Source organism: Ricinus communis, chromosome 1 (genome assembly GCF_019578655.1).
Source record: "Ricinus communis isolate WT05 ecotype wild-type chromosome 1, ASM1957865v1, whole genome shotgun sequence".
Classification (NCBI taxonomy): domain Eukaryota; kingdom Viridiplantae; phylum Streptophyta; class Magnoliopsida; order Malpighiales; family Euphorbiaceae; genus Ricinus; species Ricinus communis.
In genome coordinates this window covers 1,842,677-1,869,615 of record NC_063256.1, presented here as the reverse complement: position 1 = coordinate 1,869,615, position 26,939 = coordinate 1,842,677, and the positions used below count along the sequence as shown (strand labels likewise).

Below are 26,939 nucleotides of genomic sequence, written 5' to 3'. Positions count from 1 at the left end.
TTGATTTTGCTCTGTTTCGACAGGGATGTTACTCTGTGTTTCGCAAACCTAAACCCAACCCATGTGGCTGATGATTGGTTAGCCCTTTGGGTGCAAAATGGTATTTTCGGCCTTTCTGATCCTCCTCCGTATGAAAAATTAAAGGCTACATAAATACTTCCTCAATTATAAAAACACCATCTACAAATCTATTTATATTTATAATTTTTTTTCCAATATATTTCAAACCGAAAATTGGTACGGTGAAAAGAATAATTAGATAATGAATAATGTATTTTATTCAATCATCCTTATTAAAGATGAATTAAAAGTAAACTAATTCTGATAGAAAATATAACGATGAGTTAACATAATTGTTACAAATTCCTTCAACAGTGATTGAAATAATGTATAGTTTAAACCTTATCAAACTAAAGAAAAAGAATATTGAGAAAAAAGAGGAAATTAAGTGGTGGTGGTGGCCGGTGACAGAAGAAGGTGCAAGGACGGGTGAGAGTAACAGGAGAGGGTTAGAGATATTTTGGGATTGGGGGAGGGGTACCCCACCCACACACACCCCCAAGGCAGAGTTTAGTGGTAACAGAGAAAAGTCACATGCAAACAAAGTTTACCCTCTTGCAACCTGGGCCCCCCCCCCCTTACTCGTTTATGTGACCTCATCTTTTCTACCTTCTTAACTGGCGCGTCCACTCAACTCTCTCTTTATAAATAGTTTTTCTTCTAAAATAAAACATTGGAAATCTGAGAGCCAATGTCCTTTCTTAATCAAAATAAATAATAATAATAAACCTGGAGCAAGGGCAATGCCTATGAACCCCACCCTACTTTCTTTTTCTTTTCTTCTTTTTAACTTCCACCCTTACTTTTTGAAATTTTTATTTTTTTTTTCTTTTTTATGATTATGATTCTTATAAAATCCATAATTCTTTTAAGAAAAACTTATCACTAAATATAAAAAAAATACACACAAAAATATTATTTCTTAAGTGGTCATAAATTATGCCATATAAACTCATCTCACTCTGCAAAATAATGTAATTAGAATTTAAAATTTAAAAATTATATTATATTATATTTGCTTAAATTTATACAAGAATTTATTTACAAAATTAAAATTTTTATACTTTAAATAAAATTGAAATTAATTTATATTTTATAATTATTAATTAAATTAAACTTTAATAAAATAAATAAATTTTATATTAATAAATCAATATATTCTATAATAAAATATTTAATTTAATTTTATTATTTTATATATTTTTTAATTTAAATTTTTCTTAGACTCTTAATTAAATATATAGTATTAGTAAATTATTATTTTTATAAAAAAGATAAATGAATGGCTAAATTCTATTATACACCCTCATTAAAAAAAAAAAAAAGCGAGACCAAGATACACGCGCGGTAGGTGGTGTGTTGGAAAGGAAATACACACTGGCAGGAGCCGTATTCCATTAATAATGAAAAAGAAGAGAAAGATTTCAGTATTATCCAAAGAAGAAGAAGCGGTTTTATTTTTTTTCCTGTTCAAAGTTTTTGTTTGTTTCTCTAATCACTGAACTCAGTAAAAAAAGCAAATCACCATCACCACTCAATTGAGAGCCACTGAAACTAAGCTTAGAATTCTCCTTTTTTCTTTTTCTAAAAGAAAAATCAAATTAAACAAAACGGTAAAAAAAGAGACTTGCATTGCTTTCCTGACTTCAGAAGAGATTAAAAAAAAAAAAAAAAATCAAAGAAAAAGGTCTACCCTTAGATATCATACAAGCATTCCGATAAGGACCTGTGACAATGTCCTTTCTTATTTTTATTTTTTTAATATTCTTTTTCGGGTAGTAAGTAATTGCTACATCAGTACTTCACCATTATATCTGTATCTTTTTCAGTTTCTGCTTTAATTCTAAACATAAACTGTTCGAACTTTATTTCTCTCTTCACTTCGCATTTCCATGTTTTTAAATTTGCCCATTTCTTCTCTCTACTAAAACAAGAGGAGAGTGTGTCTTCCTGTTGAAAAGTGTTCGACTTTTAGCAACTTTCATTACCGTGAGTTGTTATCTTTTACCTTTCTTGCTTTCAAACTACTTTCTTTGAAAGAGAGATAGAAAGTGAGTTGAAATTTTGGACTTCTTGCTGTGTTTTAAGAACTGGGCCTTTTTTTTTTTTTTTTGTTCAGTGGCATTGACTTGAAACTTTTTGTTTTGAGTTTGTGTTAGGAGGGTTGGCTGTTTGGCTTTAGAAGAAGATGCTTGGTGTTTAAGGTTTATGAGTAATGGGTTGGCGAATTGTGGACCTGTTTCAGTTTTTCTTTTTTCTTTTTTTTAATCTTCAATATGAAGCCTTTCTTCTTGTTTCTTGTGAATTATAGTTTGGTAAGCTGTAAAAACAGCTTGCATTTTTGTCTTTTCTTTTAAGTTCCTAGATTTTTTTTTAGATTTCAACTCTTAAAATCTCTTGTTCTCTTACTTCCTTAGTACTTGGTTTGTTCTGTTGCATCTTTTTTTTTTTCTAAAATAATTTTTACTTAGTAATTTTTTTAGTAGCTTTTTAAAGTTTCTCTGAATCTAGTTGTTGCTTCATTGGCTCTCTTCTTTCTTTACCTTTTTTTCTTTTGCATATCTAGATTTCGAGATCCTCCTATCATATGTCACTTTGCATGTGGTACTAAGGGACTTGTTGTGCTCCATTTTTGAAAAGAGAATGTGTCTTTTGGAGCTCTGTTTAGCTTAACACATTTTTCATTTTCAGAATGTGAATAATTTTTAAGTGCCCAAAAGTGGTTTACTTATTCCTTCTCATGTATTGTTGGAGATTTTAAGACATTTATCCTGTAGAAAAAGGATCATTCTTTACTGTCAAAGACTGGTTACAGAGTTGCATTGTCTTAAATTCGTGCATTTTTTGGTGGAGTTTGTCCTTGGATTAAACTGTAGAGAAGATAAAAAGAAGTCTAAATATTTCGGTTAATTGAAAATTGGGTTCAAATTAGCTTAAGGTAGCCTCTTGAGTATTGTAAATGCATGGATCGAAGGGATGCTATGGCGATGTCTGGCTCTGCTTCATTCTACATGCAAAGAGGGATGACTGGGTCCGGCTCTGGAACACAGTCTGGTTTAAATGTGTCATCAGGAATAAATCCTTTAACTAGTACAAATGTATCATTTCAATCTAATGTTGGGGCAAATACCATTGGATCTACATTACCATTAGAAACTTCAACAGCAATTCCACCTCATGGTGTCAATGTGGGTGCATCATCTTTGATGCCACCACCTGGTGAGCCTGTGAAAAGGAAAAGAGGAAGGCCCCGGAAATATGGACCAGATGGGACTGTATCATTGGCATTATCTCCCTCGTTGTCTACTCATCCCGGTACAATAACCCCAACACAGAAGAGGGGTAGAGGACGGCCACCTGGGACTGGGAGGAAGCAACAATTAGCTTCCCTTGGTAAGATTTTTTTTTGGGCAACTGTTTTTTGATGCTGTATTTCGACACAACATGATGAATTGGTGATTTTTTTTTTTTTTTCTGATTCTAATTGAGTTAGTTATAACTTGGTGGAAATGCTATGGCTGCCATTCTCTAAAAGATTTTCTAAACAAAATTTTAAATAGAGTTTTCAAAGCATCTGACTGCATCTTCTCTATTGTGTAGTGATCTGCTTAGAATCTTAACCACATGTTTTGATAATTGTTAATCCTTTCAATACCTGTCATATGAATCTATCGAGGTGAAAAGTGTCATTGCATTGCAATTAGAACATGCCAGGATATTAAAAAAAAAAAAAAAATTCGCTACTTTTGAGAACTCAGAAGCGAAGGTCCTCAAAATAGATTCTAGAATCTGCTACATAGATTGAAGGGATATTTCAAAATAGAATAAACTAGTTTTATTGTAACTGCGAAATGGATATTTAGGAATGAAACCTTCTGCCTATTGCAAAGAATATTTAGTTATAAACTGATATGTTCAAGTCCGTTGAACTATGGATTGGTGAGACCGTGATGAGAAGCCATGCTAACAGGCATTTATGTTTATACATACATACCTTGTATATATTATCATAAGTGAACTTTTATCTGTGCTATGCTTAATTGTTAAATTCTTCAGGTTAGTGAAAGTATTACCATTACATACATCTATTTCATAGGATATCTACTGAAGGTGTTTACTTCTTGATAATTTTCAACTCATTGCTTAAGAGCAGAACAATGCCTTGTGAAATGAGCATGTACTGATAGATTCTTGGACATGTGCTTGTGCTTGGTTGTTGATTGATGCAAACTGTAAATGTTTTGCTAGGTGAATGGCTGTCTGGTTCGGCTGGGATGGGTTTTACTCCGCATATCATTACCATTGCAGTAGGAGAAGTATGCTGTGTTCTCTCAATTACTTGCTGTATTTTCTTTGGAGTATACTGTATGTCATATAAACAAATGCAAGTTAAAAAAAGAAAACATGTAGGTAAAAAAGCTGTTCCTTCTACCAATTTATTTAAGTATTTAAAACTTGAACTTTAGGACCACTTATTTATAGAGGTTTAAGTTAAAGAATTATTAAATCTAAAAGTTTGGGCTTGTAGGCGAGGGCCCAATTATGTATTATATCCTCTGATATCCGTATATAGTTTTTTAGAAGAGAAGATTTTAGAAGAGTGTGTGAAGGGAAGAATGATTGTATCTTCACTTGGTTGGTGTTGTTATGAGATCATGTTCCTTCCAATGCTATATATCAGATTATCTCAAGTGTAATCTCCAAGAGAGTGTGTCAACTTTCATGAAAAAGAGATGAAAGAACAGTTCAAAAAAGAGAAGGAAAGAAAAGAAACCAGTAAAAAGAAATCAGTGCTTAGTTTGCCCCTGATAACAATAGCCTTGCTATGCTTCTTAGAGCATTCAGATCTGAATTGCCAACAAGTTTATATTTCCTTTTGGTTTTGCTGGTAATTTTTCCTTTTGTGCTGAAAATGCTTAATTTCTGCTGTAGGACATTGCAACAAAAATAATGTCCTTCTCACAGCAAGGACCAAGAGCTATATGCATCTTGTCGGCAAATGGTGCTGTCTCTACTGTGACTCTTCGTCAGCCATCAACTTCTGGAGGCAGCGTCACATATGAGGTGTTTGATTTTTTTTTTTTTTCATTTATCTCTGGGATATGATGTTTTTAATATTTTGCCATTTGTCATTTGAACATCAAAGCACCCTTTGATATTCTGAAATTTTATATGATTAGTCTATAGACTAAGAAAAACAAAGATATGTTCATAAACTCAGAAGTTTGTCACTGAAAATGTAATTAACTTTAATCTCTTGCGCAATTCACATGCTATGCAGTGAAGTAGTATCCTTTTTCTTCGTTATATCTACTGGGTATTGGTCTCTCTCCACCCGTAACACGCAAGCATGAAGACTCGTGAAATGCTTTACCCATTTATACTCTTTTGATAAACCTATCCTCTTTATCTATTTATTCATATGAGCGAAATTAGCTCCCTCGTTTTAAGCCTGCATTGGTTTTTACTAATAAACTCTTCTGTCCTGTCTTTTGTGCATGTCTTATCTGCTGAAATCAAAAGTATGTTTGTTTGTTCTATAGGGGCGCTTTGAGATTTTATGTTTATCAGGCTCTTACTTGGTTACTAGTAATGGTGGCTCCCGTAATCGAACTGGTGGTTTAAGTGTCTCTCTTGCTAGTCCTGATGGTCGTGTTATTGGTGGGGGAGTAGGGGGTATGCTTATTGCTGCGAGCCCTGTTCAGGTAAATCCTCGCATTTCCCATCCTTTAGTATTCATGATCATCTTTTCCAATTTATCAAAAAAAAAAAAAAAAAAATGACAAGATCAATAGTTCTAAATTTTCTCAGTGATTCAGTTGTCTTTTATGATAATTTACTTATTGATTGGGCTCTTTCAGGTGATAGTAGGAAGTTTCTTATGGGGTGGTTCAAAGGCAAAGAACAAGAAAGGGGAAGGTCCAGAAGGTGCCAGAGACTCGGACCATCAGACAGTTGAAAATCCAGTAACTCCGTCTAGTGTTCCACCAAGTCAGAATCTTACTCCGACCTCTTCAATTGGTCTATGGCCTGGTTCGCAGTCCCTGGATATGCGCAACACGCATGTTGACATTGATTTGATGCGCGGGTGATAATTTCTATTGATTGTTTCATGGACCATGTAAATATTCAGCTGTTTCAGCACCCACTTGAATCTCATCTTCTGAAGTCCAGTGATGAGGATTGAAGTCAGCTGATTCTGGGGGAAGACATTTCTCACTTCATTTAACCTTGACAGACAATGGATTGTACTCATTTTGCAGCTTAATGACAATTAGTTCGAAATTTTAGTGATTGTGAATTTAACTCAGTTTCTCGGAGGAAGAAGTTCAATGTAGTTGCCCCTGTCTAGTGGTAATTCATTGGTAGACTGAGAACTCGAACCTTAGTCCAAGATTCAACTTTAGCAATGAAAGAAAGATTTTATTACCATGGCAGAGCTATTGTTTGCCGGTTGAAATCCCAGTAATGGCCAATTAGACGAAAATGAATCTTTCAATTTTCACTATCATGGTCAACGATATTACAGAATAAAATCTTATCGCTGGTACATTCTGCATATGTATTTCCATCTGTTGCCACATGATTCATCGCACACTGTAAATTGAATAACTACATTATACGTACAAGAGCAACAGAAGCTGGAAAAAAAAAAATGTATATTAAGCGTCAGACCATGTAATATCTAGGCCACCCTGATCGTGTTCAGGCACACCCAACGCTTTCCAGACAGCCTTTGAGGCATCAACAATGTTATTATCACATGGAGGTTGATAATCATGGGGTTCATCACAACCTTTTGTGGAGTCACACTCATCCACCACCATCGCCAAAGCGCTCCTACCATTACCTCTAATGGTGATATTGTGGAAGCATCTACTCATTTTGTTGAACCAACCGGTAGATAGTGCTACAGTTGGAATGTCATCAGAATGAAATTTTTTGTCACATTCCGATGGACCGCCACCATCTTGTCCCTTCTCAAAGCTATTGAGTGTGAGGAATCCCTTCGTACGGCTAGTGACTGGCGGTGAACAATTGTAGGTCGTGTAAAGCTTGCCTTCAATGCAGCATTCAGAGTCATTATTTCTGTTGCATTTGTGTGGAGGTGGTTTTTTACCTCTAATTTTTCCACTAGGCCTGCAAGGTTTAGCTTCAACCTCGAAAGAATTTGCAATAAGGAGAACAAGTAACATGAAAATAGACAATGACAAGATAATATTTCTCATTCTTATTCTCTCTCTCTTCCTTGAATCTTCTTCCTTGTGCTTGATGCTGAAAAGGGTCTTCTCCTGGGGGTATTTAAAGCAGTTTGGCTGAAGTAAATTCCATGGCCAAAGTAGACCAATGCTACAATGTTGCTTTGAAAATAACAAAAGCTGTTATCATTGCGTTCAAAACCTGGTGTTGCCATCTTCCCATCTTTTGTTTACATTGGCCGGCCATGTTGTGCTATTTTCATAAAACAATTAGAAATATGTTGATAAAGAAGGCATGGCTTGCTGACAAAGCTGTTCAACTGTACAATATAAAAATCAAAAGAGTGGTATCCCGGTGAACCTTGCTGTTTGATTATTGAAATGATCGTATCGGGTTACTGTGCAAGTAAAATTGGCTTAGCGAAGTTGGATCTTAGTGTTGGATGTATTTATGTCACCTGCGGACAGAATTGCAGCCTTGGAGGTGATACATAGTGTTATAGCTTGATTAATATCTGATTCGTATCCCTATTTATAGTTGGTAAATAATATTCTGATGATTAGGTAGGAGAGTACAATTCGAGGTGATAGGCATTGAGGATTAGATTAAACCATGTAACTGTAATCTGGTTTATAAAAAGCTACCTGTTTGGTTTGAACCTTAAATAATATACCATGGTCGTCTGATCTTAACGACAAGGAAAAGAAAAAGTGCATGACATATCCCAAGGATGAAGTGCCCTCTTCTGCAATATATGGTAGTACAAATCTTCTGACAGTCAAATATTCTTGTTCTGTTATTTGCTGTTGTTGTTTCTTATGACAAGTGTTGATAGCGGAAGTAAAAGTTTTCTGTAAATGACATATTAACTGTAAAATTTATAAAGCTCGAATTGCTATTGTTAAGATTTGATTTAAAGTAGAAAATGGGCAAGAGATTAGCTTAGTTATGGCTAAGCTTTCTTGGATAATATGCTTAAATAACACAACAGATATACAAGTATAAAACTAAGAATATAACTGAGTAGGCTTCCTTAATCCACAACATGTTTATGTCTTTGATAAACAAGAAAACGCATACATAATAAAAGATTAATTAGCATCAGACCAGGTGATATCCAGACAACTCCAATCCTCTTTGGGCACGCCCAAGGCTTTCCAGACAGCTTCGGGAGCATCAATTATGTTGTTACAAGTTGGTTGATAATCATGCTCCTCATGCATCCCTTGGTCGAATCACACTCATCCACCACCATACTCTGTCACGCTTCGTTCATTTTTAGCCCTGATGGTTATGTTATGGAAGCATCTGGCCTTGTTCTTGAACCAACCTGTGAATGATGCTACAATTGGTATGTCATACGAGTGGTATTGGTGGTCATACTCGGATGGACCGCCACCATCGCCACCTTTCTCAAAGCTATTGGGAGTGAGGTATGCTCTGCTGTGGCTAGTCAGTGGTGGTTAACTTTGTAGGTTGTGCAGAGTTTGCCTAGTTGACAGCAATCCGCTGCGCCATTCCCCGTATTGCAGCAGCCAGTAGGAGGCTTCTTTCTGTTGGAACATGTGAGCTTGTCTTGGAAACAAGCACATGGTTTTCAGCAGTTTTCCATAGCTTGTAAGTCCCCACGTAGTATTTAATTTCTTGTTTGACTTTGTAAAAGTTCCTATGTTAATGGCATTGGGAACTACAACTTTTGTAATCTCCTTCTCTATTTAAATCAAATGTTAAAGGCTGAAAATATAAGAAAAAAAAAATATTTTTCCTCTCAATTTCTCTTCATCATTTCCATATTTCTTAAGAACTTGAGCTCAAATTTAGCTCAGTTTATAAGAATTTTAGCTCAAACCTAGCTAAGTTCTATTTTATTTCCGCATTTACAGTGGTATCAGAGCTCCTGTCCTACGGGCTGTGAGGCTAAAAATAGAAAATCTAGAGAGTCAAACACGTGAGGGAGAGAAATACCGAGTGTTTGAAAGATTTGTGAGATTTTTTGAAAAAGAAAAAGAATAAGAACAAAACCAGAAAAATTGCTTCAAGTAGCTCATCAGCTCCAGCAGCTCCTACCTTCAACGGATCACTTTATCATTTGTGGTCGATGAAGATGAAAACTTACCTCAAATCTCAAGGTCTATGGAAAGTGGTTGAGACAGATGAAGATCCTCCCGCTCTCAGGCCAAATCCAACAGTAGCTCAGCTCAGAGACCATGAAGAACAGCTCCTCAGGAAAGATAAAGCCTTGACTTGCATCCACTCAAGCTTGGCAGATCATGTTTTCACCAGCATCATGGACCTGGAAACACCCAAAGCTGTTTGGGATTACCTCAAAGAGAGATTTGAAGGCACAGACCGAGTGAAAGCTGTGAAGCTCTTGACGCTCAAGAGAGAATTTGAGCTGCTCAAGATGAAGGATGACGAGCTAGTGAAAGATTATTCATCAAGAATGATGGATCTTGTAAACCAAATTAGGCTATATGGTAAAGCTCTACCTGATCAGAGAGTGGTGGAGAAGATTATGGTCAGCGTACCAAGAAAATTTGAAGCTATAATTTCAGCTATTAAAGAGTCATGTGATTTGCAGAGGCTAACAGTAGTTGAGCTCATTAGCAAATTAGTAGCTCAAGAACAAAGAAGCTCAATGAGAGATGAAGAGACAGCTGAAAGTGCTTTCTTTGTTTCTCATAAAGGAAAAAAGCCAAACACCAGAAATAGAAGAGGTACTAGCTACAAAAATCGAGCTCCAGAAAATTCGAGCTCAAAACAGGGCAAGCTTCCTCCTTGCTCCATTGGCAAGAAAACAAACCATGCTGAAAAAGATTGTTGGTACAAAGATGGTGAAAAACCAAAGTACAAATGCAACTTTTGCAACAAGATTGGCCACACCGAGAAGTTTTGCAGAGCTAAGAAAGCTCAACAAGCTCAGACGCAAGCTCAAGAGCAGGTCCTTGCAGCTAAGGAGGAGAAATCACATCCAAGAGAGCATTTATTCATGGCTTCTCAAGCTAACAAAACAACTCAGAATTACACTTGGCTCATAGACAGTGGATGTACTAGCCACATGACACCAGATGCTACAAGTTTTACTAGCCTTGACAAGTCAATAACAACCAGAGTGAAGCTGGGAGATGGCTCAACGGTTCAAGCTAGAGGAAGAGGCTCAATTTCTGTCAACACTAAGAAAGGTATCAAAGTTATCTCATATGTTCTTTACATACCTGAGCTCAATCAAAATTTGCTTAGTGTGCCTCAAATGATTAGAAAAGGTTATGGTGTCTATTTCAAAAATGCATGCTGTTATATTTTAGATACTTGTGGTGTCGAGATAGCTAAAGTCAAGATGATTGGTAATGGCTTTTATTTGAAGCTAGATGTTATTCGGACATGTGCATTTAGTGTAAAAGAGGATGATAGCTTGAAATGGCATAAGAGGCTAGGCCACTACAATTTTAGAACTTTAAAAGAGATGCATGATTTAGAGCTAGTTTTGAGTCTGCCTGAAATTGTAGCTCCGGAAGTAGAGTGTGAGGGTCATGGCTCGGAAAGTCACAAAGAACTCCTTTTCCAAAAGGCGGAGTCACTAGAGCTACTGAAAAGCTAGAAATTGTGCATTCAGATATTTGTGGTCCTATGGCAACACCTTCTTTGAGTGAAAACAGGTACTTTGTGCTCTTTATTGATGATTTTTCAAGGATGACTTGGGTGCACTTCCTCAAAACCAAGTCCTCAGTTTTTTCAATTTTCAAAAATTTCAAGAAGCTAGTGGAAACTCAAAGTAGCTGCAAGCTTAAGGTGTTGAGAACTGACAATGGTGAAGAGTACACTTCAAAAGAATTCAGCTCCTTTTGCCAAGAAGAAGGCATCCTATACCAGTTCACGGTTCCATATTCTCCACAACAAAATGGAGTCTCAGAAAGAAAGAATAGAACTGTGATGAACATGGCTAGAAGCATGTTGTTTGAGAAGAAGCTACCAAAGACTTTTTGGGCTGAAGCTGTAGCTACTTCAGTATATTTGTTGAATAGAATTGCAATGAAGGCAGTGGAAGACAAGACCCCACATGAAGCTTGGAATGGTGTCAAGCCTTCAGTTGAGCATCTCAGAATTTTTGGCTCAATATGCTATTTTCACATTCCTTCAGTCAAAAGAACGAAGCTAGATCAGAGAGCTATGAAGGGTATATTTGTAGGCTATTCAACAGAGTCCAAAGGCTACAGAATTTTTGAGCTCAACAATAAAAGAATTGAGCTCAGCAGAGATGTGAGCTTTGATGAGAGCTCTTTTTGGAATTGGAATTCACATGAAGTCGAGAAGCATGAGCTCCTTTCCTTATTAGCTCCTACTTTTGAAGTGGAAGAAGAAGAGAACGTCAATGACGAGCTATTTGATGTGCACAACACCAGTGACACTCAAGTGCTCAAAACAAGACCGTTAGCTGAGGTGTATAAAAGATGCAATTTTATCTTCGCTGAGCCAGCTAACTTTGATGAAGCTTCCAAGCATCCAGAATGGATTGAAGCTATGAAAGCTGAAATTCAAATGATAGAAAAGAACAATACTTGGCTGCTCACTGAGCTACCACAAAACAAGCAAGCTATAGGAGTCAAATGGGTGTTCAGAACCAAGTACAATCCTGATGGCTCAATCAACAAGCTCAAGGCCAGATTAGTTGTGAAGGGCTATGCTCAAGTTGCGGGTAGTGACTATGAAGATACCTTTGCTCCAGTAGCTAGACATGACACTATCAAGTTGCTGTTATCTTTTGCAGCTCAAATGGGCTGGAAAGTTTTCCATCTCGATGTGAAATCAACATTCTTGAATGGTGAGCTCAAGGAGGAGCTCTACATAGAGCAACCAGAAGGTTTCCAAGTGAGAGAAAGAGAAGATGAGGTTTACAAGCTAAGAAAGGCTTTGTACGGGCTGAAGCAAGCTCCAAGAGCTTGGTACCAGAAAATTGATGCTCACTTGATGCAACAAGGGTTCAAGAGAAATGATAATGAAGCTACTCTTTATTTGAAGCAAGAAGATGGAGAGCTCAAGATAGTGGTTTCATTATATGTTGATGACCTCCTTGTTCTGGTAGCCAAGAAGAAGGCATTTGAACTCAAGAAGCAAATGGAAAGTGTTTTTGAGATGTTCGATTTGGGCTTAATGAACTATTTTCTTGGGATGGAAATTCATTAATGCTCCTCAGGAATTTTCATATCTCAAAGAAAATATGCTCTTGATGTTTTGAAGAAGTTTAAGCTAGAAGCTTGTAAAGAAGTTGCAACTCAAATAGCTCAGAATGAAAAGCTTTCGAAGAATGATGGAGAAAAGCTAGAAAACCCAACTGTGTACAGAAGCATTGTTGGCAGCTTGTTGTATCTTTCAACTACAAGATCTGACCTAATGTATCCAGCTAGCCTTCTTTCAAGATTCCTGAGCTATCCTACGAGTGTGCATCTAGGAGTAGCTAAAAAAGTTCTCAAGTTCTTAAAGGGTACCGTGAAGGATGGTATTTGGTATCACAGGCTTAACCAAATTGAGCTACAAGGTTATGCTAATAGTGATTGGGCTGGAAGTGTGGATGACATGAAGAGCACCTCAGGCTATGTGTTCTCGCTAGGCTCAGGTGCAATTTGCTGGAACTCAAAGAAACAAGAAGTTGTAGCTCAATCAACGGTCGAGTATGTGTCGATTGCAGCTGCATCAAATCAAGCTATATGGCTTAGGAAGCTCTTGTCATATTTGTGTGTTGAGCTAGACAAACCAACTACAATCTATTGTGACAACAAGTCAGCAATTGCTATAGCTGAAAATCCAGTTCAACATGGACGAACCAAGCACATCAATGTGAAGTTTCACTCCATTAGAGAAGCTGAGAAGAATTTGGAGATCAAGCTCCAGCATTGCTCTTCAGAAGAGCAGCTTACTGATCTCTTTACCAAACCATTATCAAGACCAAGAATTGATTTTTTGAAGAATCAGCTAGGAGCTTCCAAGACCAACCTCAAGGAGGAGTGTTGGAACATGTGAGCTTGTCTTGGAAACAAGCACATGAGTTCCAGCAGTTTTCCATAGCTTGTAAGTCCCCATGTAGTATTTAATTTCTTATTTGACTTTGTACAAGTTCCTATGTTAGTGGCATTAGGAACTACAACTTTTGTAATCTCCTTCTCTATTTAAATCAAATGTTAAAGGCTGAAAATATAAAAAAAATATATATATATTTTTCCTCTCAATTTCTCTTCATCATTTCCATATTTCTTAAAAACTTGAGCTCAGATTTAGCTCAGTTTATAAGAATTTTAGCTCAAACCTAGCTAAGTTCTATTTCATTTCCGCATTTACACTTTCCCCCTAATTCTGCCACTTGGACGACATCTTCAGGCTTTAGTATGTAAAGAGAATGTCAAGAGAAGAATGATTAGCAAGGAAACACAAGTTGTCATGCTAAAGGTTCTTAATCCTCTCCCTTTCTCCTTCAATTTGATTTTCTGATGATGCAGAACAAGATTTTCAAAGTCAGTTCAAATAAGCATGTGCTAATCCAAACTGCTAGCTTCTAATTACAGATGATTAACTATGCTTTTTTCTTTTTTTTCTCTAGTCTGTAATACCTCGTCAAGTTAGAACAAAGAAGGGACTCGGGATTATGGAACTCCAGACACATTCTGCCTACCACAGCAAATATGGACAAAGATTAACATAACGGTCACGGCCTGCTGATTCAATGCAATCCTAACAGTATACTCACTTGATCAAAACAATTACAGAACAGTGTGAATCGTATATATATTTATTTGAAATTTATAGATAACTAGTTTTACAGCTCACTGCACCACTTGTATGATATTCTAACAGACGGCATGATTTTAAAATCAATGCAACAGAATGCTAAGTTGTCATTGCTCAATGTGAAAGGAAAACTATTTGGAGTAGATCATATCTATATAAAGTCCAGCACTAATTTTAATTATACAACAGAAAAGAAATCAATATGAAGAAGCAAGTTTATTCAAGTATCATTTTATTTTACTTTCTCTTCCTTTTCATCAGTTGTTTTATTGCTAAGGCTCAGACCTGCAAGCCTAGTGGCAAGATCAGGGGAAGAAGTCCTCCTTCAGGGGTATGCAGCTCAGAGAATGACTCCGACTGCTGCATAACTGGTAAATATTATACCACTTACAGATGTTCGCCCCCTGTAACTAATCAAACGAAAGCAACACTGAAACTTAACATCTTTGAGAATAATGGAGATGGAGGTGGCCCATCTGAATGTGATAATCTGTTCCATTCAGATAATGAACATATAGTAATGCTATCAACAGGATGGTTTGCAAACAAAAAAAGGTGCTTGAACTATATTACCATCTATGGTAATGGGAAGAGTGTCAAAGCCAAGGTGGTGGACGAGTGTGACTCTACTGTTGGGTGTGATGCAGATCATGACTACCAGCCTCCTTGCCATAACAATATAGTTGCTGCCTCAAAAGTAGTTTGGAAAGCCTTAGGAGTGTCCAAGAATAACTGGGATATATTGGATATCTACTGGTCTGATGGCTAATCGATTGCATCTCTGTGTGGTTGCTCATGTAATTTATTGTGTTTATCTGGCTCTTATAAATGATGTCTATGGTCCAAAAAGACACAGTGTAGAAAAGTTTTATAAGCTCAAAAGGTTGTAAAATCGTGTTTGCATCTAGATGAACCTTTTTCTTTCGTGATTTATCGTGATCCGACCAATTTCTAAATCTACAACGTCGTTTTGGATTGCATGTACTTGTTGGAATTGCAAAGGAAAGAAGAAAGAAGGCAGGAAAATTTTAGCAGAAAACAGTGTCAGTTTCCCTTCATAACGAGAGTATACATTTTGGTTTTTCTTAATCAAAATTAGAATCCATTAATGCTTCAACTGTGTAAACTAAACGTATCATAACTACATCGTTACAAGAAGAAAACAGGAAAATGTATGTCAGCAAGCAAATTCTCTAGAAAAAATCTCAGACAATACTTGAGTAGATGTATAATTGAACCTTATTCTGCTCGCCGCTTTGATTGATTTTGCTCTTGCAGGAAACATTCCTACCTTACCTGTAAAGAAAGATTCCTGATCAGAAAAAAACTATAAATGCTGATACAAAATACTAGTCTTTACTTTCTATAAGATATAAAATTATCCAGCAGAAGAAAGGAAAACAAAGATTCCAGTATTTTTATCTCAAATTAAGAGAACTTGTGTTTGGAGAGAGACCCACATCACTTTTGCCGGGGTGATGAATTCGTGCAAAACACAGGCATATCAGGTGTCTCTATCATCTAAATATAAAACAAAGAAATAAGAGATTAGTATTTAGCAGTCACACCTCCTTGTTATTTGATGCGAAAGGAATAACTGGAGAAAGAACTTAAAGCTTATGAATTCAATGGACAAAGTCAATCAACAAGGATAATTTAACTGATTAGCAACAGTAGAGGAGACTCCTTTTTAATTTTTACTTTGTAATATAAATCTTCTCCAATCTGATTAGACAGTATTCATTTCCGAAGTCCTTTATGTTATATGCTTTCTACAGTTAAGTCTGAAAGATTTTCTCTCTCTCTCTCTCTCTTTTAATAAAAAGAAATATTAAATCCTGAATGTGCATATAGAAAAGATTGCAGTGGTGAGAAATTGAGGAAACCTGTGTTAGGGAGGTATGAAGCTATTCATTTGCTATGATGATAATTACATCACATGATTTTACGTGGTCTCACTACACTATTCATTTGACAAAACCAGATTAATGCATCCAAATCACATATAAACACATAGCAGGTGTCTCTATAATCATTGTTTGACATGAAATAAGAAGATAACAACAGCATTCAAATAAGTTAAACAAAGGCCATGACAAAGACATGATTTGTGATGCGGATTATGATTTCCAGCCTTCAAGCCCTAACAACATCGTTGATGACTCTAGAGTTGTGTGGAAGGCCTTGGGAGTGCCGAGAAGTGACTCCGGTGAATTGGATATTTTCTGGTCTGAATATTGATTTCCGTTCTATGCAATAGCAGTGATTTTCTGTGTTTGTAAATGTCTATACTTAATTCATTTAGGCAAAATGCATTACTAAGTCTCAGGATTTTTTAATTTTTATAATATTGAGTCTTAAACTTTGTATTTTGTTTCATTGAATTCCAAGTATTTTTAATTTCTCTTTTTTATCCTTAATTAAAGTAAAAATAAAAAATAAAAACTAAATAAAATTTCATAATGCATGTATAAAAGAAATTTAATCTAAGTAACAATAAAAATATATGGCTCAATAAAAATAAAATAAAATAATTAAGAATTCAATAGAATAAAACTGAAAAGAATTAGGAATTTAATAATATGCGTTTTACCATTAATATATCTAATATTATGGGTAGAACAAATGTGACAGTTAACTTAAATTAAACTCTAAATGGAACATAAGATTATCTTTTGTCTAATATATTCATATCTTTGTGTTTTATTTGTGCCGTTAAATTGATTTTGATTAGATCCTCTTACAGTCCTAAATCTGTCTAGATCTTGTCTTAACGATTAAGGCAGTCTTAACGAAAACATGCGCGGAATACTAAAAGAAACGTTACAGTCAATTTAGTATTATGAAGTTTTAAGTATGTTTTTGTGTCCATCCTCCATGTATGTTCCTTTCTCTACATAAAAAAATGTATACAGGGTTCTGATACTAGTAGTCATTTTACGCAGAAGAACACAGAATTGTAGTCATTGACATTATACAGCTGCTTTTATGAGGAGCTTGGCTTTATATAAAGTCCTAGGCCAATCGATCTTCTTCACACCGAACCGTACTCAGAAGAAAGTTTAAAAGAAAGAAAATGAAGAAGCAAGTTTGCTCCAACATTCTTCTGACTTGCTTTCTTGTTCTCCTTTTGAATGGTGCAGAATCTCAAACGTGCGGGCCTAGCGGCAAGATAAGAGGTAGGAAGCCTCCTCCGGGACAATGCAATCAAGAGCATGACTCTGATTGCTGCGTAGAAGGTAAGATGTACACTACATACAAGTGTTCGCCTCCAGTGACTGGCCATACAAAAGCAACGCTGACAATAAACAGTTTTGCTCCCGGTGGTGATGGCGGAGGGCCATCAGAATGCGATAACAAGTATCATTCAGATGACGAGCTGGTGGTAGCACTCTCTACAGGATGGTTTGACAGAAAGAGTAGGTGCTTGAACTATATTATGATCCATGGAAATGGGAAGAGCGTCAAGGCTAAAGTAGTTGGTGAATGCGACTCTACCATGGGATGTGATTCCGATCATGATTATCAGCCTCCTTGTCCTACAACATTGTGGACGCCTCAAAAGCAGTTTGGAATACCTTGGGAGTATCTGACCCTGACGATGTTGGAGCAATGGAGATAGTTTGGTCTGATGCTTGAATTTTCTCAAATTTATATATATGCATGCATGTGTAAAATACTGCTTGTTTTTATCAGGTTGATACGTATACGGTGTAAAATATTAAGATTTACTTTTCTGTGTTAAAACTTTTAATGTGTGTTCTTCTATCAATTTCTTACGTTTTTCACCTTCTGCAAATCGTTTAACTTATTTTCTTCTTGAAGAAGGTGCAGATTAATAGGTAATTAATCTTTTCAATGACAGGAATACCGCTAGAAGTTTAAAATCAATAATTCAAAGCAAGAGGACTTGTTTACTTCTAAGGTTAAAATCACAATCTGAAATTGTATACCTTCGCGACTGTTCATCTGTTTCACGCATGATAAATGAAGTTCCAGGCGAGGCGTTGGGAGTTTCGGAGGTCAATTTGATGATATGATTTAATCATATTAGGCTTTTTTGTGCTTCTAACAAAAGGAAAAAAGAAAAAAAAAAAGGTCAAGCAAGCTTTACTGTGCCTGTTAAGGATGTGCTGGTTGAATTTCTTGAACTCTGCTCAAATAAATTCATCCAGTACCCCAATTCTGATCTTACAGTAAACAGTGATGCTAAAACAATACAATGGTCAGTGTCAGGACCTTGAAATAACAAACTCGTGAAGCAATAAAATCTGCTACTAGTCTAAGTTATAGATATAGGAGAATACCAAATCTGTACTATTAACTCTGATTTACCAGTGTATACATCTCTGTTAATTTCCATTAAAGAACACAAACAGAATATAAAGAAGACACCGCAAAGCTCCACAAGCATCACCAAACAAAACCCAAATCAGATACACTGGTGAGAGTGGCCTTGCCAGAAAACTTCAATCACTCATTTATAACATACTATCTGTCCTGGCTGGGAGACGACGGAAGAAATTGATTGGTATTGATGGTGTCCTATGCCTGAACCTGGGATGCCTCATAGAGTAGAATCCAGCCACAAGAGCAAGCACTTGAAATGGTGTCGCATACAATACAACAGCAGCCACAAAACAGAATGTCAAAAATATAGTTGTGGCACGAGGATCCCGCCAACTTAATAGTGACTGAACCCTCTCTCCTTGGGTAGCAACATCACCCACCACAGTCTGGATCCTGCCAGCCACACTCCTTAGCCTATCATATCTCATACGGACTATCTCTGGGCTCCGTGTTGTTGGAAATGTATCAAACTCCTCATCGAGCTCGTCAGGGTGAACAGCATCTGCACAAGAAATTCTTGTATTCATGTGTGGAGGGTATCTTGGTCGGAAACGATAATTCCAAAGCCCTATTAGAAACATGTATAGAAACACAGTTGGCAGAATCAGTTCTGGAAAGCACACAAGCATCACGAAGAGGAGGTGTACTAGCACAGTAGTGATGGGATTTTTCCACATGCAGACGTCACCAAACCATTTTCCAACAGAAAATAATCCAGAGAATACTGACATCAGCCTGAAGAAATTTGCCTTGCTGCGCCTCATGCTCCAAAGATGAGAGTCCGCATCAGACATGTATTCAACAACTTCTTTCCTGAGAGGAGGTTCTGCTCGACTAAGCCTAGCCGCCACTATGTTGACAGCTTGGTGACGCAGCAAGTCCTGCTGCATCACAGTCAATGGCCTTGTATAATGCATCTTTGGCAAAAGAGGCCGTGTGTACAGAAACATCATGTTCGCCATTGATGTGTATGAAAACCTTATAGCCATATGTAATTCACCCATCTTCTTGACACCAGAAGAATGAAGCACTAGCAACGGGTATGAGTGTGTATAAACACGGCCAGTTTCAAGAGTAGAGATTCGAATCCGAACCTTACCAATTTTTATATCCCTGTTACCATTTGAACCACCAATATGACTGTTATCAAAAACTCCAATGGTAAGAACTGTTGCAGGATCATACACCTCCCAAGTGTACTGTTCATTGTATTTTGGGCTAAGGCTGTTGATTATGGTTCGAGTGCGAACCCATTTGTGACCATACTTTGCTACACAATATGTATCTGAAGTACCCTTTCCATCCCTTGTTTTCATCGGATGGAGTCCATCAGCATTCAGAATTCCTAGCTCCAAAACACCTATTGATGGCTTCCACAGCTGCTTTGCAGTTGGTCTAAGATCACTACTGTAGTGAGTTGACTCATCGAGCACATGGTACCCTCCATCAAGTACAACACGAAGATGGAGTCGACTGGAGAACTTATCTTTCTTAGCCTGGTGCTCATCCATGGCAGCTGAAATGGACTTTTCGAGGTTGAACCACCGACTACGAATAATTCGATCATCAGCACGCTTCTCAACAGAGTTCAGTGGTATAACAACCTTGCCGATGCTCTCATCTTTATTGGGGCCAACCCGATCTTCAACTGAAAGGACCAGATGATCTTCAAATGGCTCAGCAGCAACAAACATTAAATCCTCATTCCAAATTGGGTTCATAGTCCGTGTTTGGACCATCTTTGTCTTTAAGATCTGATTGCCAATCTGTACCTTAACATAAGTATCAGGGAACCGATTCTTGTCAGGAACAATCAGGTCTTGCGCCTCAATCACATTAACACGGACATACCATAATCTTGGAGAATGGTAAACCTTTGAGCGTATGTGTGCAGAGATAGCGGAGGAACTATCAGTAGGAGTAACAGCATCAGAGTGCCAAGCATCAGGGAATGCCTCATCAGCTTGAGTACCATACCAAACAGCAAGCATCAGTTCCCCTTTATCCTTATTCCCCTTCTTGTCTTCAAGCCGATACCACTCTGGTGCCAATGGACTATCAGGTGGAACCCGTGTTGGAATCTCATTCATGTCAAATCTTACAATTCCAACAAAGTCATCCTTCACCAGATCCTTATCCTTGACCACAACTTCTAGCACTGATGACTGCATCCTGTCCCTTGCAAAGGCAAACACTTCATTCCACTCAGGGTTCTGCTTCTTCTCAAAGTGCTTTGTAATTCCTTTATAGTTGCCAACTCTTACTTCAACATATGGGTCGAGGCTTCCTGTAACATCCTTGCTGGGAAGTTCACGAGCCTTTACAACTCGTACAAAAAGGTACTTCATCTGTTCAACAAGATCATAAGTGCTAGCAATCCTGTCCCTACGTATGACTCGCCCTCCAACTATTTGCCCCCCTCCAAGGAAGGGACTAGTCTCTTTGAGTGCATAATCAGCAGGTTGTGATGAAGAATCGGAGAACATGCGAACAGCTCTTGGAGCCTGAGGTTCAGATCTCATCTCTTGAGCTCCATAACTCATTGTTTGCATGGCTGCTGCAACGGGGACATGTTGCTGCATCTGTGGCTGTGGCTGTGGCTGTGGCTGTGACTGTGGCTGGCTGGTATTTGGAAGGTGATGAAATGTGTGCCTTGATTCAGTCTTGTCATTGGAGAACACTTTTGGGACTGAGCTTGGGATCTGTTGTTCTGGTTGCTGGCCTTGGGTTGAATGTGAATCTGAAAACAGAGAGGAATTCATTGCGGGAAGTGGGTTTGAGGATCTTATCGAAGGGTTATCAGTAACAAATACTTTCAAACCAAGTTCTCCTTTGACACGAGAAAAAAGGCCTCGTTTTTCCAGAGGGTAATGCAAAACAACAGCATCAGAGTATGGGACGAATGAGGTCCCAGTGAGGCGAACCTTACCAAGGCAAGATTTGGTGGTGTTTTCTTTACCATGGTTATACACATAGGCTTCAAGAGTGAGGTTGGATAGGTTGTTTGGATCAGAGATGTTGAAGTAGAAGCTCTCATTCCAAACAGGATTTAGATCTTTCTCTTTAGTAGTAGTTCGAAACTTCTGATGATCGAAATGGATCTCCACAAAAGCACTGGCTGAACCCTGTCCATCTTTGGGCATAAGGTCGTGGGCACCCACAACCTCCACTCCTAACCTTAGATTATTCATGGAAGCTTTCTACCAAAGAGATAAAGGAGTAATGAAGGAGAATGATAAATAGCTGCTTGCAGAAATTGGCAGGAAACAAATAAATACCTGCAATTGACGAAATTAACGGTTCAACAATGAGGAAAGTATCATCAAAGGTAAATCCTTATATATCAAACCATTCAAAACAGGACAAGCAGTAAACTAGAAGTGGTAACAGATAAAATCAGCAATAGCAAGCTTGTCGGACATATTTTAGTAGAAAAAGCCTTTTAATACAAGTCTGCAAGAATTAATTTACCAGCATGAGATATTACTAAGACAGATGGACAGTGTTAGGCATGAAGGGAAAACATTCTAATTTTCAAGATTCCTCAATTTGATTTCTCTGGAAAAAGTCTGGAACAGGAAGGCACTTCAAATCCAATTTACCAAAGCAGAATACAAATAATTCCCATTCAGGACCAATAAAAACTTTTCGATTGCTATTTTATTACTTCAACCCTATAAAACTAAAATTTCCATACAAATGGATTTTCAATTTACAAATATATTCGGTGATATATAGAGAGAATTAACAGAAGGACTTATAATTTAAGCTGCACAAAGAAAAAAGGGGACCTCCCAGAAAATAGGGGAAGGAAAGAAAGTGAGATTTTCTGAGAAAAGACTTCAGAAGACTTTAGCTTCTTATAATCTGAAATCAGGAATCAGATTTATTTTTTTAAATAATGATAAAAAGCAAAGAAAAAAAAGGCGTAAAGTTCTTTGCTTCCCTAGATTCCGAAGCACATCCCATTTGTTTCTTTCTTTGCATTTTCTTAATAACCAAAAAGCAGGATCAGAATATTTCAAGAATCATCCGACCACTTAATTCGGAGATTTTTTTTTTCTGTGACATAAAAAAAGAAATTTTATTTCGACGAAATTGAAGTTTGCAGTTAGCAAAGATAATTAAAGAGGGTTCATTTATTGGGGTAACTTATTTCATCTTAAGTTTACGTTAAAGCTGCTACTGCTACTACTTGGTCAGCTTTCTTTTTACAGGGAAAACAAGTACGCAAAAACTTTTCTCTACAAACAAACAGATGGATTCTTTATTTTAGAAATACAATAACAAATTCTATTTTTTTAAAAAGAAAGAAAATGAGCATAAAAAACAGAAGTTTATCAAGAAAGCACAAATTTCTCGAATTCTAAAACGATCAAGGAATCATTACCTCAAAAAACCAGAGGAAAAACATAAAAAAATGAGAAAAAGAAAAGCAGTAGTGATTACATTCAAAAACCCAACAAATAAACAAAAAAAAAAAAAAAAAAAAGAGAATATCCAAAAGAGGAACCAAACTCACCTGTTTGTTAAGCTTCAGGAGGTGAGAAAGAAACAGAGCCGATTAGATAGAGATTGAATTATACTCCTAAAAACAGAGTCTTTAAATTTTAAAGCAAAAGGAAAGAGTTAAGAAAGAGAGAATGAAACATTAAAAATATGGGATGGTTCCTCCTGGCAGATAAAAGTTGGAAAAGACTCGGAGAAAGACAGAGTCGTCGAAAACGAGTGGAAACTTTTTTGTTTTTCATCTTGACGAAAGTTTATTATATAAAAATAGCGAGAAAAATCAGTCTACTCTTTCTGCTCTTCTTCTCCCTCTCCCTCTCTTTGTTCTGTTTTGTTTCTTGCTCCAGCACGCAGATTCCATAATCTCTTTGTGTACTCGTGTCCATTGACCACCAATTGTTTTTGCTCTTTGATGCTTGACACGTCTCATATCTCTCTGAGCAGTACACGGGTCATATGTTTGCAATTGTCTCAAGTCTCTATTTTATATATATATATCGGATGTGTAATTATTAGAATAATTGTTGGATATATATATATATATATATTATGTTTATCTTTCGTTGTGCCCGGCTATTATTATATAATAATATAAATTTTATTTTATAAAATAATTATTAATTTTATTTTAATATTTATTAGTTAAAGACTAATTTATAATTTACTAGTATTATATTAATAATATCTTTAGTATTATATTTAATAATAAATTAATTATTTTAATCATATAATATATTATAAACTTTAGAAAATAATAATACTAATTATATTAATAATATTAATTTATATAATATTAACTAAATTATTACACTAATAAAATTATAATATTTTAAAAAATAAAAATATATTTAAAAATAATTATTTTATTATTATTTTAAAACATTATCAAGTAATGTTAAATTAAAAATATTAATGGATATAAATTTTATTAAATTATATTTATAAATTTAATTTTATAATTAAAAATAATAATAGCAACGATGTTACAACATAAAAATAAATTACTAGTATATATTAAATTTTATTAATAAAATATTAAAATATTTTTAATTTTTAATTCAATATTATTTTTAAGAATATTTAAATATTTATATACAGCACACGTGTAAATGTATTAAATGGAGACACATATTAAAACATATTTATTAGATTAAATCAAGAATTATGATATTAAATTGATTAAGTAATTAAAACTAAAAAATACAAATATGACCAATACTAAAATGATTTAAGTTGGTTGGCAAGGTGTAATCACGGCTCATCAAGCAGGAACGACGATGCAAAGTGGACCCAGGCAACGTTAAATATTGGAGTTAGGCGTAGCCAACGGGATGCACTCACAGCGCGTTTGCAACCACAAATGTAAAGCTACGTCTTCTTTTGTCTTCTAACCGAATGACCAAACTATTTCCATATAAGTCTGTTTTCTTCTTCTTTTTTCTGACTTTCCTTTTTTTAGTGCCTGGAAAAGATTTTAATCAACAATGATATAACTCCAATTATTTTCTACGTTGACAAGGACGACATCACTTTAAATTAAACTCAATTTTAGCTATATTACGAGACCAATTTTAAAATTAAATAAAATTTTCACCAATTTATTAATATATATATATATCGTCTTTTAAATTTATATTTTTACTCTAAAAAATTAATAAAAATAAAAATATAGATTTACTAATTTTAACTTCTCTTCTCTTCTCTTGTTTTAAATTTATCTTTTAATCGACTTTTACTCAATTTTATATCGGAAATTTTTTTAATCTTTTTATTTCATATTACTTCATTTTTTCTTTCAGAAGATTATATTACTTAATATTAATAAATAAATATTAATATATTTTTAAGGGAACTTGTTGGTTTATCTATTATGAGAATATTGAATTCTATTATTATAAGAATGTCTAATATTCAAATAATTAAACTCGTTAAATAATATTTATAAAGTCAAATGTAATTTAGTAATACTAAATCAAATAGTTTTCCTATAAAATTATATTTCAATGATCATTCAACATGGTTAATAATTATTATAAATAAGTTCTTAAAAGTGTTTTTTATTTTTATGTCAAAATATATTTACTAATATTTTTATTAGAAACATTCATATTTCTTCTCATTTCAGAAGAGGGAACGTGTTATCCAACAAAAGCCCTCTCTCTCAAATGTCTAATTGCTTTCTTAATCTTACCGTCTAAATGGTTAGATGCTGGCTTGAATTGGAACCAACTCATGTTTCATGGAATTTGATTTTTTTTAAGTTTATGTCTAATTTAATTCAATCCAATTATTTGAATCTAAGATTTAGTTAAGCTTGCTTTGTAATTTAATTTTTTTTTCAAAATTTATGTCTATTTCAGTTCAATCCAATAATTTTAAATCTAAGTTTTTAATTGAGTTTGGCTTGTAAACACTCTGCCTTTGCATCCCTGTGATAGATAGAGAGAGAGAGAGAGAGAGAGCAGAGCTTTTAAATTTTTTCATATTATCAAAGGATTGAAAAATAAAAATAAACAACGAATTAAATTAATCTTATCAATATAGTTTACTAGTCCGTTGGGATGTTTCAAACGCATATATCACCGCAATTCCACTTGGCACCTATAGTAATGATAAAGAGTTGGTATAGTAAATGCTATTACGCATATAATTATATTTAATTTGATAAAATTAGTCTACCTTAACAATAATAATAATAATAATAAAGATGAATTAAATTAATTCATTAATCAGTTATTAAAAAAAAAACTTGGTTAGCAAGCAAATTGAAGAGTTGAGGGCAAAATTTCAAGAAATAATATTACGAAAGATGCTTAGAAAATATTCAAACTTCTGATTAGGACTTGGAAGACCTAAAATAGAAGTTACATGTTTAAATTTGAATGTTTTTAGACGGATTCGAGCAAGTTGGGTCGATATCTAATATCCGAACCCGTAAACATATCTATCAAAAACAAGCAGAAATTGATTCTTGGGACGCCGGCCTTTCCCCCTCAAGGCGTATAATACTTTACGAACCCAACATAACCGTAAGTCCAACAAGCAAAAGGTCGGTTCAAATTTACAATAAGATAATATATTTGTATTTGTATTACATATTACATATTCTCGATAAGGCTTTGGTAAAAATATATTGAAAATATCATCATTATAATGGATTGCCCAATTGCTAGATAACTCAAGTCTTTCATCTAAGAATAAGTACTCACATTGAAACTGATAGAAAGTGACAATTATTATTTCTTTTGTGTACAAGAAGCACTTGAATATGTAAAAATAATCAATATATGATTTGAAAGATTGATGGTTAAGTATGACATAATTTTCTCTTTTTGGGGTTTCTTTCTAAATATTGTTGCATGTTGGTCCATTAAATGTTTGTTATGATTGGGGAGTGAAATGTCACAGTTTCTTCCAACTAATTTCTTCATGCCCATGTAACATTTTATTCGTGTTTACAATGTGTATATAATTTAAATAAAAAACAACAACGAATTAATGATGGTCCGTAAGAAATAAAAATAATTAATTCGAACAAGTCAACAAATTGCTAATTAAAGCTTAATAATAATAATAAAACAATATCTTGAAAATTTTGTTATATTAATAAATGAATGAAATATATGCGTGCTTGGACCTAAAATTAAGAAAATGGCGGTCAACATTTCACAGAATATAGAATGATTGGGTACTTTAATTTATTAAATTTTCCATTTTTTTTACTCCTATTGGCATAAGAAGACACCAAATCCACAATACGACAGTTCATCACAAGACGTTAGCATTGTATTTTATATCATGCAATCAGAAACCCCGTTCAAATCAATTGTGGGTCAATTAAATCCATTTTTATGCATCTTAATTAGTTAACATCATCAACAACTAATTGGTATTAATTATATATTTGGATAAACGCGAGGTCTGCAGCAGGTACAAACGAAGCTGACTCATATTGGTCTCTAATGTCTATCTATACATGCTAAGAGTCTCTTCTAGTTTAACTAAAATTTTGAATTTAAACTTTAAGATGATAGCATATGGTT

General features: G+C 35.2%; 5 protein-coding genes across 6 annotated transcripts; 3 read left to right on the top strand and 2 right to left on the bottom strand.

Moving 5' to 3' along the window:
* The first annotated feature begins 1,815 nt into the window (after positions 1–1,815).
* On the top strand, positions 1,816–6,366 carry LOC8261862 (AT-hook motif nuclear-localized protein 9). Its single transcript, XM_002511797.4, has 5 exons — positions 1,816–3,453; positions 4,309–4,376; positions 4,993–5,124; positions 5,604–5,765; positions 5,922–6,366. Exons 1-5 carry the CDS (start codon positions 3,024–3,026, stop codon positions 6,150–6,152), a joined length of 1,023 nt encoding a protein of 340 aa, XP_002511843.1. The 5' UTR covers positions 1,816–3,023; the 3' UTR covers positions 6,153–6,366.
* A 356-nt stretch (positions 6,367–6,722) lies between these two features.
* On the bottom strand, positions 6,723–7,648 carry LOC8261861 (putative ripening-related protein 1). The gene has a single exon (XM_002511796.3). It carries the CDS (start codon positions 7,287–7,289, stop codon positions 6,723–6,725), a length of 567 nt encoding a protein of 188 aa, XP_002511842.3. The 5' UTR covers positions 7,290–7,648.
* Positions 7,649–9,311: 1,663 nt separating this feature from the next.
* LOC112536724 (retrovirus-related Pol polyprotein from transposon TNT 1-94) lies at positions 9,312–13,275 on the top strand. Its single transcript, XM_025159569.2, is given in 2 exon segments — positions 9,312–10,442; positions 11,468–13,275. Coding segments are annotated over 2 exon segments (2,892 nt in total). The 5' UTR covers positions 9,312–9,358.
* A 964-nt stretch (positions 13,276–14,239) lies between these two features.
* On the top strand, positions 14,240–17,781 carry LOC8261858. Its single transcript, XM_025159849.2, is given in 3 exon segments — positions 14,240–14,801; positions 17,181–17,576; positions 17,579–17,781. Coding segments are annotated over 3 exon segments (1,056 nt in total). The 3' UTR covers positions 17,677–17,781.
* A 552-nt stretch (positions 17,782–18,333) lies between these two features.
* On the bottom strand, positions 18,334–23,362 carry LOC8261857 (FT-interacting protein 3). 2 transcript variants are annotated; one of them, XM_002511792.4, is made up of 2 exons: positions 22,910–23,362; positions 18,334–21,665 (listed from the first exon to the last, which is right to left on the bottom strand). In XM_002511792.4, the coding sequence occupies exon 2, from the start codon at positions 21,576–21,578 to the stop codon at positions 18,519–18,521; it is 3,060 nt and encodes a 1,019-aa protein (XP_002511838.2). In that variant the 5' UTR covers positions 21,579–21,665; positions 22,910–23,362; the 3' UTR covers positions 18,334–18,518. The 2 variants fall into 2 exon arrangements, with proteins under 2 accessions (XP_002511838.2, XP_015584312.2); XM_015728826.3 differs by lacking the exon at positions 22,910–23,362 and adding an exon at positions 21,859–22,839.
* Between the last annotated feature and the right edge of the window lie 3,577 nt (positions 23,363–26,939).

What these genes read in the sequence shown, in the direction of transcription:
- LOC8261861 (XM_002511796.3), bottom strand. Translation starts at nt 7,289, where the DNA reads ATGAGAAATATTATCTTGTCATTGTCTATTTTCATGTTACTTGTTCTC.
- LOC8261857 (XM_002511792.4), bottom strand. Translation starts at nt 21,578, where the DNA reads ATGAATAATCTAAGGTTAGGAGTGGAGGTTGTGGGTGCCCACGACCTT.
- LOC8261862 (XM_002511797.4), top strand. Translation starts at nt 3,024, where the DNA reads ATGGATCGAAGGGATGCTATGGCGATGTCTGGCTCTGCTTCATTCTAC. An exon ending in TTACCATTGCAGTAGGAGAA is followed by an intron (nt 4,377 to 4,992) that starts GTATGCTGTGTT and finishes TTTCTGCTGTAG; the next exon opens with GACATTGCAACAAAAATAAT. An exon ending in TTGCTGCGAGCCCTGTTCAG is followed by an intron (nt 5,766 to 5,921) that starts GTAAATCCTCGC and finishes GGGCTCTTTCAG; the next exon opens with GTGATAGTAGGAAGTTTCTT.